General features: G+C 40.2%; 1 protein-coding gene across 2 annotated transcripts in view; it reads right to left on the reverse strand.

The window, feature by feature from the left end:
* Window positions 1-20,169, reverse strand: part of COLEC12 (collectin subfamily member 12) — a 94,966-nt gene that overhangs the window by 4,493 nt on the left and 70,304 nt on the right. For both annotated transcript variants that reach the window (XM_068671490.1, XM_068671489.1), the window contains exons 3-9: window positions 15,006-15,128; window positions 9,128-9,226; window positions 5,528-6,574; window positions 3,640-4,128; window positions 3,060-3,196; window positions 2,159-2,268; window positions 317-462 (exon numbers count right to left, since the gene is read on the reverse strand). In XM_068671490.1, coding sequence (XP_068527591.1) covers window positions 317-462; window positions 2,159-2,268; window positions 3,060-3,196; window positions 3,640-4,128; window positions 5,528-6,574; window positions 9,128-9,226; window positions 15,006-15,128 — 2,151 coding nt within the window. The remainder of the gene's footprint in view (window positions 1-316; window positions 463-2,158; window positions 2,269-3,059; window positions 3,197-3,639; window positions 4,129-5,527; window positions 6,575-9,127; window positions 9,227-15,005; window positions 15,129-20,169) is intronic.

Here is a 20,169-nt window from a genome sequence, read left to right on the forward strand (position 1 = left end):
TGCTTAGCCGCTGAGTTTATAAAAACAGCTCCCATTGTGGCCAGGGTCTGGAACACATGTGCCAAATCATGCCTGAAATTTTAGGCACATTTCAAGTCTGCAGGAGATGGCCAAGATATAGAACATGTCATGCCTGCACTCAGTCTGGAGGCTGCTTTTCCAGACTGTGATCAATCCATCATCCATTTTACACAGAGTATTAGCACTGCCATTGCAACTAGCTTTATGGCTGGATCATGTCCCCACTACCTGTGCAAAATTGACTTGAATTTGGCTGTCAGTAGGGTGAAATAACCAAACCAAGTGCCTGACTTACCTTTGTCCATGTCTTTTTCACAAATGAAATTGTTAACATCTTCACAGTAGAAGTCATTCCAGAGCCCAGCATAGATTAACCCGGCACAATCTTCCCCTGGCCCATGCCCATGGCTCCAGTTATCAGGTTGCCCGTTTTTCCAGTTTCTTTCAACAAAAAAAGCAATAGATATTATTGCACAACGCAGCACACATGACAGTTTTTCAACCACAAGAAATTAACAAAAACATCATGAGATCTGTTCCGAACGGGAAATACACATAGAGACAAACAATACATGACTCTCGTTGGAAATGGAAAACAGATGTATAACAGAGAAGGGAATCTATTCGGCCTCGGGCTGCCAAAACTCAAAGACCTAAAATTAGACCGATGAACTTTATTTTAGTTTCTGAATGTACATGCACATACAGTGGGAGTGTGCTCTGTGCTCCGTGTGCATCGTTCCAAACCTGCAAAGTCTGTGCACTTCATTCCTGCCAGCAGACGGTACTGCGACGAGCCGGCAGCTTGCTAGCACTGCAAACCATGGCAGCACGGTGCCTTCTTCAATGTCTACACCGAGACGGGCCTCTCAGAAGGCACAGCTAGGATTTATTTGTTTTACAGATTGGTGTTTCAACAGGAAGTGAACTTTTGAGCCTATAAAGAATGTACAAAATATGTATCTACATGTCTTTTGAGATTATTAGCCTTGATGGTGAAACTTAACTCAGCATGTAAAGAGCTTACAGCAAGTGTTTCCTCATCCTGTTTTTGTTTGACAAGTGAGAAACACTTCCAGCCTTGGGACTTAAAAGCTCCATTTTCCTGAAGGAACAGGTTATTGACTGGAGCTTGTGATTGCTGGCTGATATGGTCCATGCTCAGCTAGAAAACACGCCTGCCTGACACACAGCGTCTTACCAGGCACCTGGGAGGACACATGGCTTTCCAGAAATAATGAAATACTTTGAAAATCAGTAACTGACAGCTCTGAGTTTATTACAGGGCACCTAAAACCATGGGGTGGTGGAAATCTGTTGAAAGCAGTGGCTGAAGTGGAAATTGGGCACAGTGCTGCCATAAAGAGGAAGAAAAATGAAAACAGGGAAGGAGAAAAAGGGAAAAATATTATGTCTCACTTGAAATGCATCTGACTTTTTCCATGTTTCTCATCAAAATGAACACCAATGAAATCACAGCTAATCATTTCGTAACATCTGACTGACTGAGCCTGTTTTTCTGCTGCACAGCATGCTCAGATCTGTAAACTCTTCAGTCCACTCCTCGGTATTAAAAATTTGGGTGGTTGCAATCTGTTCCATTTAGGACAAATTAGGTGTAGCCCTAGGATTCCTGGAGAGCTGCCAATTCAGTTCTCAGCTGGCCAAAGCTTAGACACCCTAATTTCATGCATTTTCCTTATGTTTAATGCTTTCCACTTGGATTTGGGCTTTATCTGAAAGCTGGTCATTTTTTATCAGAACGAGCACTCTATTTATAGCCAGTTGTAATGCAAATAAGGAAAAATCAAACCAAGACAGAAAGAAGTCTGTGCTTTCCATCTCAACTTTGTCATAAAAGTCAGGAGCAAATGTTTTGGCAAGAAACACTGTGTGTGTAGTTATGTGATTCTTTCATTCAGTGTTCAGTTTTCCTCCTGGCAAGGAAATAAAGCTGTGTGCATGAAGAAGGCAGAGAGAAAAAAAACAGTTCAGCAGCACCCTCAGTGAAGAATTATTTCATTGGCATCTACAAAACTCTGGATCCGCTGGATAATTTCTAGATGCTGTTTTCAGAAGTGTCAGCAAGAGTGGTAGCATCTGCAGAAAATAAACACTATTGTTTTTATTTACGTACGTGTAATCTGGTAAGGATCCATCCACCCATCTCCATTCATTTTCCTTCTCTGAATCTGTAAGTCCAATCCAGAAGCTGCCTTTCCCTGCAATCTGCCTTTTTATCCATTGCTGTGGAAGGAAGATCTTAGTCCATAACATGCAAACACAACAGTCTTTGGAGCTAATAAGATACTCTGGCTTCATGAGCATCTTTGCTGTCAGAGAAGGAATGGCCAGAGGAATTTTTATAAGCTGAAGATAGGTTTTAGGAGTTTGCCTTGTGACCCCCTGCCTAGAATCCATACTGCTACCTGCAGGTGCAGTAGAGAGGGCTAGTCATCAAAATTAGATTGACATAAAGTCACAGCCAACTTCTTATGGTTATAAATTGAAAAAACAAACCAAACAAAAATACCAAAAAACCCAGACAGTAAGCAATTGTATCTTGACATTTCCACTGCCACATAGCCACTGAATAATTATGTTGAACAGTACTAAAAGTACAGCTAGATTTATATAGTTATGTTAAAAACACTTGTGTCACAGAAGTCTTAGGCTGCATATATTTAAAGGAAATTTAAAAATAAATTATTTTCAACACTGCAGACATTGCCCCCCAATTTTGGATAATATGCAAGCCAAACTGGACTGCATCTCCAAAGGTTCAAAACTCCAATTCTCGCCAGCCTTTCTATGTGCTCTGTGCCCACAACCATCAGGGTGAGTTGCTCTGCTCATGCTGTCCTGCACATGGAATAACTGCTGAGCAGGCAGAAGGTGGACAAAAAGCTAACTGGAGTCAACCACCGCGTCTCCTTCACTATATGAATTCATGACGCTTTCAGCTTCCCACTTGCCCTGTGGCTTCCACCTGTTAAATCTCAGACTCTCCTCGAGAAACAAAAACAAAACCTAGTTACCTGTTCTTCTTTGTTGTTTATAATAACCAAGTGTGATGCCCTCTCTTCACAGAATAACTTTGCCTCTTCGAAGATTTCTCTTTCATTTGAAATGTAGTAGCACTTTTCTGTATAGTTCTTCCAATGAGGAGAACAACCTATGATGTGAATTTTTCTGCGTTAAACCAGTTACTGAAATCAATGAGCCAGTGGTAATTTTCTGCATTTGGCTGATAATAAATGGAGGATCCTACACCCTTCTACAATGTGCTGCCATATAAAATACTTAGATATCATTTGAGAATTTATTTACCAAGGTCCTGACACTGTGAAATCAAGGTTAAACTGTGTGGCCAAGGCAATTATTTATTACTCATACAACTGATTTTTCTTTAGCTGTAAATATTAACTTAAATCAGATTCAGGTCACGCCTATGAAGATCAACAAGCATAGCTTCATTTGACAGGGCTCCTTATGATGAATCTCAAAGATTAAGTCTAATGTAGCAGAGGTTATTTGAACCACTAACTCTGGTGTCCACCCTCTGCTAGATATATCTGGATCTCAGTAGAATATGCATGCAGTGTTTCGATAGCTTACCATTAGCCTCAGGCACTGACGTAGGTTCACTCTGTAGTGCCATTGGCATCCCGGGACCTGGTGGCCCTGGTGGGCCAGGTGGGCCTTTTGGACCAGGCAGCCCAGGGACTCCAGGTAGCCCAGGTAGTCCTCGAGGTCCTGGTACTCCTGGCTCTCCCACAGTTCCTTGGAGGCCTTGAAATCCTGGTGGGCCTTGTGGCCCAGGTGGACCATCTTTGCCTTGTGGTCCTGGTGGTCCTGGGTCTCCGCTTGGTCCAGGCAGACCCGTCTTGCCAGGAGAACCTCTCTGACCTTTGGAGCCCGGTGATCCTCTTGAACCTTTCCCTCCTTTTTCTCCTGGTGGCCCAATTGGCCCGGGTGGACCCTTTTCACCTGCAGGTCCTGGTGGTCCAGGCTCTCCTTTTTCTCCTTTTTGTCCTTTTAGGCCAGCAGGGCCAAGAGGACCTTGTGGGCCTCTGTCACCTTTAGGTCCCCTTGGACCAGGAGGGCCTGAAATAATGTAAGCAGTCAAAGTGGGGATACAAACAGACAACAAAACAAAAACACCATTCAGGGGCCTTGTTTGATATAATACCTCAGACCAGCAACACTGGACATGCAGCACTGTGAAAACTATGCTAACATCTACTTTGAACAGTAGTTGTAAAAATACATCTGCTTCTCAGGCATTACATGCAATTTCTCTTTCCTAAGCCTACATGAAATACAAGATTCAGAGGAAAATCATCTGATGCACCTTGTCCTGTGAACTGGACAGTGCCATGATGCCCCAGGTGACCAGCTGAGGTACCAATCCCTACAACACATGCTCTGTGCTGGTTATTCATGCAGTACTGCGTGTTGATGCTCCCATTCTCCCATTCCTCTACGCTCCTTTTTCCTCGTTCTTCTCTTAGACTACAGGACTACAACATCACTCCTGTAACGCCTTCTTTCTTACTCTGTCAATAATGGGTTGTCAAAAAGAGACAAAAAAGGTGGAAAGTGTGCAATAGGACAACTATGGGAAAAGCCAGTACAATTCATTAGTTGTTAGGTTATAACAGGAAACAGAACAATACACATGGTAGGAAATAGTAATATTGTGGCAGTTTTTCATTTATAAACAATAATGCTGGATTCTATTCATGGATGAGTAAATACTTTGCATATATATACATATTTTCAACATTATTTAAAAAGATTCAAAATTCTTCAACTAGAGTCATTTAGACCTGGTTTAAATGAAAAAGCTTAAGGTTACTGACTTGCAATCTTGGCTCTAATTCAGGCGTAGTCTATTTGGAACAACAAATTTTTGTTTATGATTAGAATTTTAAGCCTGGCTGGTTCCCATCAGGTTGGCAATATGAGCAATCTTTTCATTTAGCTGGGAGAAACCTCCTAAACTTGATGCTGTTTCTTTCTGAAGAAAATAAAGTATCCCAGGATTAAAAACTAAGCAAAGTAGGATGTTTTCTGGCAGACTAACAACTGGCTTAAAGTAAAATAGCAACTTGTTTTTCAGTAAGGGTGGACCTTTCTGGGAATAGTCCAATATATATTTTTAAGCCATTTCCTCCTTAGCAGGGATTGGTTTTTTGAGGTTCCACACCTTCACTAGCTTATTTTAGAAACTAAATGAAAAGCAGATCCATGTAGTCAGTCAGAAAAAAATTTTGCTAAGTCAGAACCTTCTTTCATAACATCCCCATTCTAGGCATGTAAAGAAGTCATAGGAAAATTAGTAAGGAAAATTCAGGCTACATATACATTTCCAAAATTTAGTATTAGACAATGGAAAACCCCAGGACTGTGTACCAACATGCACTAACTTCCACAGAACTACCATATTGCAAATAGGAATTCATCAAAGACTGTTATGGGCATCACTAGAGAACCTGCATACCTTGTAGGATAGTGAAGTTCTTGATGAGCTGGCCGTGTTTGGAATCTACCAGCTTCATTTCTTCCATGATTACTGACAAATTGGCAACTTCAACATCTAACCTTGACCTCATCAAATCCTGTTGCATCTTCAGAGATGCAGAGTCTAAACGAATATTGGCTAGTGTGCTGTTCATAAAAATCAGCTCATCTGAATGTTTACTTAAGGTGTCTGTACAAGTTGTCCTGACCTCATTGAGATTGCTAGTCAGTGTCCGTAGATGGTGAGCAGTGTAGCTGATGTTACTAATGATGTTAACTATGTCAGTCTCAAAGACCTGGAGCCTCTCTTCTAGCTGGTTGAATTTGGCAGCAGTTCTGTTTTCATATTCTTTATGCTGTTCCTGGAGATCCTTCAGATTTTGTTCGTTGGCTTGGGCAATTGTGGTGATGTTCTCCATTTGTCCACTGAAAGAGCTGAGCTGATTGTTCATGTCTTCAAGTGTATCATTGTTAGCTTTTGCCAATGCTGAGTTGTTGGCAGCCAAAGTCTGTAAATTTTGTATTTTTTCCTTAAGCCAGTCATTGTCCTTCCTGGCCTGAAGGACAACCTGCTGTAGATTTTGAAAGTCATTCTTTATTCTTAGAATAGCCAAACTTGTATCTTCCATTGACTTCTGAAGGACACTGATAAGATTTCTTTGCTGTATTTGTGTCAGGTTTAAGTTGTTGAGGTTCATGATGACCACATTATGAGAATGCACTTGGTTTTGCAAATTTGTTTGGATATCGCTTGTGTCTTGTTGAAGATTGTTGATATAGCCAGTATATGCCTGAAGAGTCTTATTGACACTGATGATCATGAAAGAGTTACTATCTAAGGCACTTCTCATTTGGCTCTGTCTATCATCTAGAACATTTCCAGACTCTTGCAGCTTCTCCAGTGTATCTTTGTTTCTGGTAGTTTTCTCTGCAATGTCATGCAGCTGCTGACGAAGAGCCAGAATGTCAGATCTGAAGCTAGACAGTTCAGTGTTAGTATTCATGGCTTTTTGTCCAGCTTGGTCATCTGTTGTACAGGGAAAAAAAAAAAAAAAAAGCTTTAGGATGATTTTTTTACAACACAGTATTAAGAATTACAATATATTTTAAGTACAGTAGGGATATCCATTCTGTCAATAGAACTTCTACAATACATTTTCCAGAAAAGAAAAAACACTAAACAAAGTTTTGTCATTAGACAGACTAGAAGTCAAATAGACGAAGACCTTGTGTCTTGCTGAGGAGAGCAAAATGGCAATTTGATTGTCATATATGGGAAAACCTACTGTTAGAAACTATGACGAATATATACAGTCAAACAGTGCTTGCATTTTGAATGAAAACTGAATGGTAAACAGAATTCAAAATACTAAAGAGGGATCAGAAGGTTTATATTTTGAAGTTACAGATGGCTTTTGCTGAAACCTCAGAAGTAAATTCAAGCACTTCATATTTTCTTCCTCCTTTTTCTGCCAGGTGAAGTATCTTCATAGTGATTTTGTACATATATATATATATTTTTTTTTAATATATTTTTTTTAATTTTGGGTTTAGTTTTAAAATAGTTCTAATACCTATTTTAAAACAGTCTGGCTAGAAACAAAAGCTTTGCCAGCAGGGTACTCCAGACATGACAGGATATGATAGATTTCCTTTTTTTTTTTTTTTTTTTTTTTTTCTCTCAAACATACCACTATTGCTTCTAATAACATTTCTTTTGCTGTTATTGTTTCCTCATGTTCTGTGTTTCAGGAAGGCAAAACTCTAATCACTGAGGAACATCTCAGCTCTTGCTTGCAGTGCTCTACAGTATTCTTCTGGGAGCTTGTCTGAGTGTGATTAAGCTTTTGAGGTTGCACAGCTCATCATCCAGGACACAGAAACCAAAGAAATAAGCAGTCAACACTCACTTTGAGGGAAGATTCCCTTTCTTGACCTCAATCACTTCCCTCTGCTACACACAGACCATATATTTTTGTCCCATCTAAGTATAGCTATATTTATGAATTACAGTCTGAAGTTTGTCATTTCCGATGTCTCCAAGAGAGGGTAGGATGGTTTTCATAAACTATGAATATGGCTCTGTATGGAGCTTTCTTCTGTGTTTGTGAGAGTCCTGATGGCTAACAGCAAATGGTGACTTGTGAGAGAGACTTCAGTCTGAAGTGTTTATGGAGCCTTTCATGGATGGACATGTTCCCAAGCACAGTTCCTCTCCCTGCCGTTTGTCTTGCTCCAGGATCTTCTCAGCTCTGACTCTATGTTTACCTCTCAGCTGCAGCTCAAATTATATTGTGTTCCTCACACAGATCTGACAACTGCCAGGTCCACATACAGCTAATCCCTGAAGGCCTGTGTCTCATTTACCACATGCTGGTATCCCTTTAACCCTACTACAGTTCTCTTACCTTTATGCCACCCACAAAACTGCCCTGTAACTTTTTAAATTTCCTCAATAGCAAGTCCACTTATTTGGGAACTGACTGTCCTGAACATCTCACTGACCATCCATCTAGCAGTGTGTAAAAATGTCTGGGATGAACTGAATCAAAGGTGCTCCAAGTTGAGATTAATTTAATCAAGAAAAAACACAAAAGGTTTCATGTGCTTTAAGGTATAACGTTTACTTCTAGGTATCAGCAAAACTACATGCCACTGAATTATCCCATGTCTTTGAAGTAAATGCAGTGTGAATACAGCACTTCAGAATACAGGCTTTTTTTTAATTTTATTTTTTGAGAAAAAAAGCTGTAAAAAATATAATCAAGCTGCAAGTTAGTCAATTTTAGAAGAGCTACATATCTCAATATATGGTTTATGAAGCTGAACAAAATTTATTTCCATAAGCACACAACTGTGTGCATATCAATATTTATATAAAAACTAATTTTATAAACTCTATGTACCTATAAGTTGTTAATAAACAGTTCTGCTGCTTTTCCAGACAAGTAAGAAAGGTAGAAATGTAAATATATTGAGTAGAATCCTTACTCATGATCTTTTTCCATCTTCCTGAAATTTGAGAACTATAATAACACTTGAGAGACATGAACTCATAACAACTTTGTGTTTTGAATTCCCTGAGATGTTTAAGACACACTTTATGGAAGTTATCAACTTGCCTCAGACATAAGATTTTTGAATAGCTGACTATTTGTGCACCCCTTACAATGGCCATGAGTTTTGAATCTTAAGGGCTAAAACAGCATCAAGATAATTAGGTAACATACTTATTTTATGCAGAATGTCTTGTTTCGTGGAACAGCTTCTGCTAGATTTTGCTTTTCTAACTCAGAGAAGACTCTCTCCTGAGGACAACTTTTAAGTGTGTGTTTAAGTATAGATGATTTCAGAGTGATTTCAGTGGGAACTGTAAATATTAAAATATTCTTAAAATGATGTCCTGGATAGAGGTGGTCTTAATTTTATTAAGTGTTTTCCTAAGTACTTGAGAAATTGGAATAGAAGTGCTGTATCTTGTCATAGCCAGAGTTTTTTTCTGACAAATTTCTGGCCACAATCTTCCAGCAGACCACCTCAAAGACAGAATACAAAGGGGCTTTGATAGCATGTAGATTACCTAATTTCTTCAGACCACTCTCCACTTCTGTGAGCTTTTCTGTATATCTTCTGTGGGATGTTTCCAGGCCACCTGTCACATTGTCCATTTTTTCTACAACTAGGGAAAAGAGAACAGTATGTTAAGGAAAGAAGTACAATTATGAAAAAAGTCTAGTAAACTATAAAGCAAACCAGAAGAACACCACTAACATCAAACACAATAAAAGCCTCAAAATTGATTTGCTTGCTGCTACACTTCTGCTGTTCTGTGAAATGCTGAAAGATGAACTCCTGTCTGCTGCTGGAACCCAGCAGTCCTCCAGTTCTTCACTCTGACGACAGTCACCACACATTTGTTTGCTCAGGAGCAATCTTCCTTATGAATGAGAAAATCCCTCATCATGAGTTTTCCTCATGAACCAAGTCTTTTTACGGTATTTCCATGTTTACAAGCACAGTGTTGTGTGGTAAACATAGACTGGTTGCTAAAGGCTTAGACATGCGAGAAGACTTCTGTTTATTTTGCTATGAGCCATCTCTCTATGAAGAGACTTTTTTTTTTTTTTTTTTTCCTGAGCCTTTTAATCATTAAGAATTGCCTCCTGGCTAGCAAACTCTGGTCTGAGATAGCAGTTGGAAGACATAATTATTAAATACTGCTGGGACAAACTTTTAAACATCTTGATAATGGTACGGATCACTCAAAATGGTCTTGAAACCATTCTGACTCATTAAGATTGAAATGGTGGCCAGTCAGCAAGTGCAGATTTATGGCTTCCGCCGATGAGCTCTTTATTTTGTAATGTCTGAGTCATTTTCTTGTCACTGAGACAATCTGATGATTTGATGGAATTGATATAGAAATGGGAAAAGAACAACAAATAAAGAGCAAATACAACAAATAAAAATGGAGTGGCTTCTAGTGATGAAAAGTATGTAGTGAAGTGTTTGCAAGGCTAGGAGCTCCCTTCAGCTTCCACACCAAACCTATGCTAACATGCTTTTGCATTCAAACCACAACCAGGGGCAGAAACTTCTTCTCATCCCCTGATTATCTGGTGCTTTGGTTACACTGGGAGCAGAACGAATCTGTACCAACCCTGGGAGAGGCTGCATGCAGTATTGTGCCAGCCCTCCCTTCAGACAGAAGAAGGAAGGTGTCTCCCACATTTTTATTTAGCAAAACCAATTCTGTAGGCCTGTGTGGGGTGGAGGATTCCACTAACTCTTTCTGTTTGTGAGGTAATCTGCAGCCATGAAATAGGATCATTTCAATAGGCTCCTTCTTCATTAACTTTTGCCCTTGTTTTTCTGACTATGGGTACCACAGATACACAGCAGGCTTCTTATGTTTCCCCAAACCAATAGGACAAACAGACCAAGATTATCTCTGGTGTAACTCTACTGAGGTAATTGGAGTTGTGATTGAGAAAAAGTCTCAAGATTTTCAGAGTGACCAAACATCCTACAGTGAATTACCTTCCTTCTCCTTTCTGTACTGCTAACAACACCCAGTAAAAGAGCAGCTCTATGTGTGCACTAACATACAGTCAAGGTGAAGATTTCAGTCTTTGAGATGATGGCAGCTGTCCTGCTAATCACCAAGCCAGAGCTGGTCCTCTCTTTGTCCTTCCTGACTGTCTTACAGGCTGGAGCTCAGATAGCTGAGGTCCTCCTCCTACTCCACTGGTGCACATACCATATACAGTGGTCGTGTGGACCATACTTAGTGTTTCTTTCTGGACAGCTCTAGGCAACTCCTTGTTAAGTCTGTGATGTTCTGCTTTGTTTATAGATAGTCACTGTGAAGGACGTGGCTCACTCTGGGCACTTACAAAGAACCCAGTGAAAGCATCTGGATTTAGAAAGAAGTGCCACGCCAAATGTTTTTGCTGAATCTTTGCCTTGACTACCGATGTCAGACTGCCTATGTTAATTAAATTCAGTGTAATACTCACCTGTTTGCTCCAGTTATGCAGTACACTTAGAGATGGCAAATGAATATATGTAACAGCAATGACAGGAAAATGTAGTTACTTCCTTTTGCAGTTCAAGTGAGTGACAGCCTGTATTTCAGATCTAAAGTTTGTAAACCAGAGGCTTTATGCCGTCCTATAACAACAAGAATGTTGTCATGGCTGAATGAAATCTAACACTGGAAACTTACATTAAAGTATTCCCCTGAAGAGCCCAAAGTAAATGAGAGTAGTAGAAATCCTATCAATATGTAGTAGCCTGCACTGGCAGGTGGTGAGAGTGGATGGAATTGCAGATACAACAGCATATGGTATTTGCATTGCCAAAAGAAAAAAAAAGAAAAAAAGCCCACACTAAAAAGACTGAAGGTGTTCTGTAGCATGAATGTTCTTTGTGTAAAGCAGCCCCAAATTTTGTTGAAGCAGCAATTCAATCAGACGCCTTACTGGTATTGTTGACAACTGGCTGTAGCATGTGTGGAAGACTGCGCCTGGACTTTGTCTAAGATCACAAAGGATCACTGTTAAAGGGTTTTTCAGTCCCCAGCACCTTGCAGAAGGTAGGGGCTTTTAATTCTGCTGTGTATCTGGCGACCAGGCAGCAGGAGGGGCTGACATGATGCTTAGCAGGAAGATGTTAGTTTAGAGAGGCTAAAAAGAGAAGGCTGCTCACAAGGTGGTGATTTTTGTCTACATGACGTGAGGCTGCTGATGTCTTACCCAGATTAACTGATATTGAGTACAGAATTAGCTTTTATCAGGCAAACCATTTCATTTATTTTAATTGTTTCCCCTCAGAGGGCAAGTCTGTATGTATTTGCTTTGCACAGGGGCAGGATCTTAGCTTCCACTGTCAGGCAAATTGTGGTCCTGGGGGTCTTGACCTGTCTCCTGCCCAAACTCTCTTCCCAGGCATAAGCTGTGGCTTATTTACCTTCTTGCAGCCCTTCCTGCTACTGCCCTGTGGGGAGAATGAGTATAGGCCCATGGTCAAATCTGCTTTTGGTGTTCTTGCATTCAAAAGCAGTAGCATGGACGGGCATCCTATTATTGGGAATGCCTTTCCTGCCTGGCATTACCTCCAGCCACCAAGCTGACCAGCGACTGAAAGCTACCAGACATTCCAACTGAGAGCATGGTAGCTTCCCTTAATGGAGTGAGTCACAGAAAAACCGTTCACCTTAACCTGACACTGCCTGATGCCAGAAAAATTATAGCTTTGTATTTTCACATTTAATTTAAGAAAGTATGTTAAAAAATTACAGATTCCTTTATTCATGTTTTAAAACAATAATTTAATATTTCTTCCAAAGCAAACGAATAGTAAACTCATTTTTTTATTCCTTCATGACCTGGGTATTTAATTCATGTTTTGGTTTCAGGTTTCTCCAACCTACTATGTAATTTTTACCACCAATTTGGAGGTTTGTTCTATGTTGACTTTGCCTCCCATAGAGTTATTTTTTGTCTGCCATATTTAATCCACTGATTAGTAGTTTTAACATTTTAAATCACAAAGGATATCTAAATACTATGTAGGAAATGAAAGTTTTAAAAGTAGTTTGGGGCTTTATAAACATAAGTGTGGGAGGCAAATTTAATGGAAACTTAGCTAAGAGACTGCAAGAATCCCTGATGCCAGCAGAATTCCTTCTCTCAGTGTAATACTGCAATAAAAAAGACAAGCCAAACTCTGATGCAGAGGGGAGAGTTCAAGAGCTTTATAAAATTTTATTTTGAATTTTGTTCTTCCTTTAAGGCCTAATTCCTTTCCAACTAAGAAAAATATTGCAGCAATTCCTTTGAATACATACCATCAGCTGGGGCTTTGTCTCACTCATGTTTTCCCTGCAAATTAGCGCTTTAGGCACTGTGGCCACAAAGCTCTTAAACTGCAAGGTACAAAGGATGAAATTAATACCTGACATACATCTGCTTGCTGCTTTGGAGGTTCTGAAGGGATTCTTTGGACCAAAAAGGACTTTTTTTCAATGCATGCCTTTCTCTTGGAATTCAGGTGGAGCAGTTACCAAGGTGTCTTAGGGTCAGTGTAGATGTGCATTATCCATGTTCCTATACTATGGGCAAGGAAATCATTTTGTCCTTACCCTGAATAAATGTGGCTGCAACAGAAAGACTAGTCCCTGGTCAGGCACAAATAACTAGTCAGAACAAGAAGCAAGTCCAGAACTGAGTGTAGCAAAGAAGGGGCCTCAAAACGAGAGCAAGGCTTGTGGAAAAGACTGTGCTGCAGGCCCATGGAGAAAGAAGCTGGAAAGCCGTCGACTGAAATGAGGAAGAGAAACTCCCAAAGAGATTTTTTTTGGACAGTTTCTTTATTGCTATTGCTTCCTACACATATAGGAGCAAATGCTTGCCAAAGCAAGATGCAGAGCAATGGTCCCTGCAACCTGATGTGCTGTTTCTGATGCCAAGTGAGGTCTGATTCTCCTAGTAAGCCCCAGAACTGACAACCATGTAATAAAACGCTCTTGAGGAAAATTCCACTAAATCCCAGGCGTTTAGTGTCTGGGTTATAGCCTGGAAAGATCACATCCTTACTCACTGGAAGCAGAGCTCTGCAGATTTATACCTGCAAAAGGCCTAAGTTTGTCCTCCCCTAGTCAGTATACCAATCTTATCCTCACAGATCAAGAACAATTTCTCGAATCCTGAAGAATCTTTATCCTCAGAATCTTACTTTCAGAAACCACTTACACATTCTTCAGGAGAATACTTGAGCAACTATGCTGCTTTTCTTTACATTTTATTTTAATTTACCACATTCTGTCTGCTTTATAGTAAAAAAAGAATATATATATTCTGTTAGAATATTTGTCCTTCACATTCTCTGATCTCCCTTGTTACATTTTCCACCTAAAGCAAGCAGTTTTCATTTTCTTCCCACTCAAAACTCCAGTGAATCCTCTCAAATAAGTATTTATCCCTTTCTATTTCTACAATTTCCTTTTCTTTTGCTGGCAAAGGACCAGAGATGATGTCAGTTATGCTACGAGCACAGCTGTTGGCGGCACAGGACACACTGCATGCTAATCACATGAATATTTGACCCAGCTTCTTGGAGGGGTTTTGAAACTACAACTGGAAGTTGTATTGAAGCAGCTAGTTTAGAGCTAGCCTAGTTTTCTCCACAACATGCTGCAGTGTCCTACTATAATGCTCAAAATCATGTTATTCACTTTCTTTTTCTTTCAAGGACTTCACATCTAATTTATTTAACTTATTATAGCTGTGACTGCACAAGAAGCAAACTAGTCCCCTTTAGGTATGGGAATTTTAAGCTGTGCTTTCCAATGTGCCCTACTGTGGACTTGTAAAAATGAACTTTCCTTCATTACTGGGTTGCCAAACTGTCGGAATCTTTGAAATTACTGTCAAAAGCTTCTAAGCATCCTTGTTCATCAAAATAATTGCAGGCGACTCAATAAATTGGCATCTCTTGCTTCAATCTTTCTTCCAGATTTTTCAAAGTAATATTGATCCTACACTTTATTCCTGTGATAAATATTATAATTAACTTAATAACACTATTCCTGGCTCTCCCACTAAGAAGGGCATTTGTTCTGGAAAGGTGCTGATACATGTAAAATGGCTCAGTGAAATTAAGGCATAGCAAATACTGCAGAGCTTTGAGTCTTCCAGCTACTCCTTCAAGGTAGAAAGATGACCAATTTGTTCTAAGCTTTTTCCTCTTTTCAAATTTCTAATCTAATCTGAAAACTTCACAATTGTTTGAAAATGAAAATATAAGGCTGAGGTTTGTTGTCATGTGTGTACAACAAACCACATTGCCAAAGGTGAATGTTCAAGGTGAGAATGTGATAAATTGCTTATCAGGTACATGGAAATGCTCTTGGATGTTTGACTGAAAGAGAAGTGTTGCACTCAATTCATACATACCTTTATATCCCAGAATGGCTACGGTAATTGTTAACAGGGCGCATAAAATATATAATAAGATGATGGAAAACTTCAGTGCCCAGTTATTTTTACACTTGGTACATTGAGTCCCCTCCTGAATACCTGCAAAAGAAGATATAAAGAATTTTAAAACAAGGGAAAAGGACACATTGCTGGTTTTATCTTCCCTTTTCCTTTCCTCTGTGTTCTAACAAAGAAAATACTTATACAAGCAGATGATAAGTGGGTGTCTCTCTGCCTATCCTTCCACGATAACCTCCACAGTGGTTAAAGCATCAGTTCTGTGATACAGTCACTTCAGGTTTTAGGCTGTGAAAAAGAAGTAGGCTCTTTGCTGGAAAAACTGGAGCTTTCCTGGGAGACCAGGCTATTTTTCAACTCTGCTAACAAGAGTGTGATGAGCTTTGGAAGTCAGATGTTTATCAGCATATTCTCTGTCAGGTATCACACCATGGCAGCTTTTTCTCGGCATTCAGTCAACCGACAGAGACAACATGAGACAGTAGATGCTCTGGCAGAAGGAAAACACAGAAATAAAATAGCATTTTTGAAGTATGATAGGGGTACAGGCCCTGCCTTGCAACCATTACCACTAATGCCTGCTGTGTGAACACTTTCTTTCCATAATGGGAGAGATTTATTTTTATTTTTATATTTTTACTTTTTTTTTTTTTTTTAATATATTTTTTATTTTTACTTTTGTTTTTATTTTTGGAGAGTGCTATTTCCAAAGAGAACAAGGGCTGTTACGCTGGTAAAGCTAGTGGCAGATCCATACCAGCAGAATAATGCTGGTGAATTTTCCCTTGTAGACATGATTAAGAAAAAGGGCCCCAAACCAATGACAGAAAACAAACCCTCGCTATTCTAAATTCGAGCTTTTTTGCAGAATGTTTTGATATCTTTAAGTATATCATGGAGCTATTACTCCTCTTTTCTTAATGTATTCCTCAGGAACAGGTTGAGAGTTTTGGAGGCATTAAGTTACCAAGAAATTTGGGAGAAACATGAATGTGTAAAAACATGCAAAATGCACTGAAATGAAAGGGCTGGATTTATTCCTCCTTATGACATGCATTAATAGGCCAGGATAAATGCAGCTCTCTGTGTCTGTCAAAATATGCATCTCTTTGATATTTTACTCTATTTGTGAACTATTAGGGGAGTCCCACAGGAAAGCTTTAAGTTCTAATAAATTCTGTGTACCAGATTACTTAACTAATCAAGACTTGCTCTGTAGCTTTTTATGAGTAACTTACATTTCCCCTGAGGCCTGGCCCACAGCTGATTTTACTTTTCCTAGCTGATGCCCCTCTGCAGAGCTGTTTTTATTTTGTGTTTCTTAAGAGAAAAGCACAGGCCTCTTCCCCTGGGGTCACTGAGGACTGGTGACCAACACAGCACGTTAAGTCAACTGTATTTCTCTCAAAGAATAATGTCTACTGACTTCCTTGGGCCTACGGAACGTGAAGGAGGGATGAACAAACTGGAGCAACTCAGGAGGAGGATTTGCACACAGTTTATTTGACTAGGCATTTTTCTCAATTCCCTTTGCGCATATACAAGCCATGGACAAGGCAGAAATGCCTCTCTCACAGGTCAGCCTGCTTTCCACATTACGTTATCTCATGTTTCCTAAACCTTTCAGCTGTGACGACGCGTTCTTCTGCCATGTGATGAATGCGATGTCATAGATTTGGGTTACTTGAGGTTTCGGCATAAGGCCAGTTGGGAACAACTGGTTCTGTCAGGAATGGTAGGGAAAAGTAAGACAAAGCCACAGAAGAGAAACTGGAGGGGAAAAGCTTCACTCCTCCCTGTGAGGCTGAGGAGAGGAGCTGGTGCCCACACGGGCAGTTGGAGAGCCCATTTATCAGTGCTTGGACTTGGAAGACTGGTAACTCCTGAAAAAGAAAAGTGAGGAGTCCATAATTTGATAGTCAAGTTTGCTTATGGGTTCTGGTGTGTGAGGTGGTTTTCTTTGTCCGGTTGATAGTCTCAGGGAGTTTGCAAGTGGGGAAGCTCTGCTTGCTGAAAAAGCCGAAGAAGGAAAGAACAATTTTCTAAAGTTTTGCAGTAAACAAAGTAAAGGAGCACCATTTTGCTGTTAGATGGTACTGATGGGCTCATTGAGGGGTGTGTACTGTGTGCTGAATGCAAGGTTCCTCCTCTGAAGGGTTTAAAATTCATATTCCCAAACTTTAAGTCTTTGAACATCCCACATGTCAAAAAACACTGGAAGCCTGCAGCACAAAGCACATCAGACTCAACTTCTAAGCTGTACAGATAACAGAAAGCTTGATCCTCATTATTTCCATGTTAATGGAAACAGGATCAAATCCATAACCGGGAAGACTGATAGACTGCAGAGGTACAAAGCCCAGAGAGAGGCAGAAATCAAAACAAAACCTTTGACAGTGACTACACGTAGAAAAGTTTCACTTGATGGCAGTCTCATATTAAGATTACTCATTTTATGACATGACCTGCTTTCTGTCACTGTACTCCAACTTTCTGGGTAGTGTAATGAGCTGAAGCAGTGCTGATGTCATTGGATATATCGCAGTCCCACACCTAGTATCGTGCATGCTCCAGTGCACCATAAAGATCTCGTTTCACTTGTCTCAGTCCTCTCTATCGCTGGTTCAATAAAAGAGCACTTTGGCTTTTTGGAACTTTTACTTTCAGTGTATTTCAAACAGACGGTGGAACAGCACCCCAACAAAAGCCAGATCTTTCCATCCCTTAGCAATCCGGCGCTGTTGGTATTAATAACATAAACACCGCGTACTAAAGCGATAGCACAGGCTAGAGCGATTCCATTAACTAACCGGGGCTGGAACAGCGTACAGCAGTGCCTGCTGGTGCTTTCTGCCTGTCAGCTTAAAACTGTGTTTGACTGTCAGCAAACCCCCAATCCTCATCTAATGTGCCCCAGGTCCAGGGCTGCAGTGAAAAGCCAGGGAGCTCTGACAGGCTCTGTTGTTTTCCCTTCACGAGAGATGGACACAGTAAAGGCATCTAGAGCCATCACAGGTATTCTTTATTGCAAATGCATAGCCCCTAACTCTGCTGCTAATCCCAGTTGCTTCTGTAGCTTACTAAACATTTAAGAATTACTGAAGATAGAGGTACCTTGAAGGAAAGTTTTGGAAGACTCTTTCTGATGTCTTTTTGTGCAGTTAAACAAAAGAGACTATGAGTAAAGGTAAAAGCCAGGAGTGCAACCTTCTCAGTATAGGGATGAATTATAACGTAATCAGGGCTCTATAGCCTCCCCAAGCAAGGAACCTGGCTTCAACTTGCCCTATTGTTCTTCCCTGTTCCCTGTTTTAGGACCAATCCCAAATAAGATTGTTCTGGTTCAAAAGAAACATTTAGTCCACACTCTCAGGACACTCATTTATTTACTGAAGGGCTGCTCTGAAAAGACATGATAGCCAAAACATTATGCAAGAACAGATGGGAGGTGGTTTGAAATGTTCACTGTGATTACACAACAGCCAGCAGGTTGGCATAAAAGCCTACAGGTTTATCACAACAGCTCAGAGCCACGTCTTGAAGCAAGCCACTCTTGGGCTTTAATTTGACAAAACTTCCACTGGAATCAATTGCACTTTTACCCACTTGACTGCTTGTTTTCATGGCTCACACATAATGTTGTCTTCTTCCAGGAGATGTGTAACAGCTCATACAGAAAGCCACATAGTAAATGTACAGGGAGATTATGCATGCCCATTCCATTGCTAGAACATACATAAAACCTCCAAAACTGGGTTCTCGGCTCCAGTCTGCTCTTCTTGGTTTCTTGTCATTGCTTCTAGCCCAGCATACTCCTCTCTATGTCCTGTACACATGGTTTTAATGCTGGTCTGCTCCCAGACATTTGTCACTAACTTCAAAACCCAGGGAGCCAAGGTCACTTCCGCACGATGTGCATTTCTCACTGCTGATTTGATCAACGTTTAATAAATATCAGATGGGACACGATGTGCCTTGTTTCACTGGACACATGCTTTTTTCCATTCCCTTCCCTGACTTATTTTAATAAGATCTCTGGTTTTTCTATCTCACTGTTGGGAAGACATCTGGCCAAACAGACAGCGACCCAGTACAAAGAGATCCTGCTGGCTCACATGCTTTGGGGACCCCCTTCTCTGCAAACCAAGATGGTCACAAAAAAATATGCAAGTGAGACATCCCCCTGTTACCAGGCTTTGTAGTATTTGTTTTTATAGCATTGCATTCCAGTGACTGAAGACTTTGTTCTCACGCAGGGGGTATACATCTGCAGATGCCTTTTGGGCTCCAGATAAGCAGAGATTTTGCTGGGGGAGGAGCTTTTTGTTTGTTTGCTTTTATTTTTTCATTGTTGTTCTGTGTTTTTTAATGGCAGACCAAATATCTTTGCTCTTTGACATGCAGCAGCTACCTTATAAAATACCTAACTCCTCAACTATATTGTGCTTCAGGAGCACATCTCTGAACACTTGAGGATGATTATGCACACACATTTTCTTGTTGAATAATTCTTTTAGAAGTCTTTTCCTCTGTGTTCTTTTCTTGGCTCTTGCTGCAGGATCTTAGGTGGCCCCATAATATTTCTGCTAGCAGATCAGTTTTGACAAAGATGCAAGGTTCCCTTTGCAATCCTGACAAAAAATGTGCTGATAAGATGATTGAAGAAATGCAGCACAGGAAACGAAAATACGTACATTAGTTAGGAGGGGTTTTCCCCAGTGTGATTCATTGTGAAGAGATAACATCCCTTGCAGTTCGGAAGGAAGACTTCAAGCCTGGTTTGCAGCCTTCAGATGATAAATTTCTCCAGGATAATGTTCTCAAAACTGATGAGCAGGAGATCCAACAGCTATATTTAAAGGGGCCTGAATAAACTATTGAGTACATGCAACATGTAGGTAGGAACCAAATACTGAGAGGCACTTAACAGGCTCCCAGTGGGTGCTGAACTCACTAGTAAAAGTAGATGATCCCAGGAAGAATCTATCTCTAGGTTTAGATAAGTAAAACCCTTAAAAAACTGTAAGTGTTTAAATTCACGTACCTAAGTGCAAAAGTAGTTTTTGTTGTTGTTGTTTATACAAATAAGCATGATTAGGCTTTAGGAAAGGAAACCTGTCTT

This window comes from Anas acuta, chromosome 2 (assembly GCF_963932015.1).
Source record: "Anas acuta chromosome 2, bAnaAcu1.1, whole genome shotgun sequence".
Classification (NCBI taxonomy): Eukaryota; Metazoa; Chordata; class Aves; order Anseriformes; family Anatidae; genus Anas; species Anas acuta.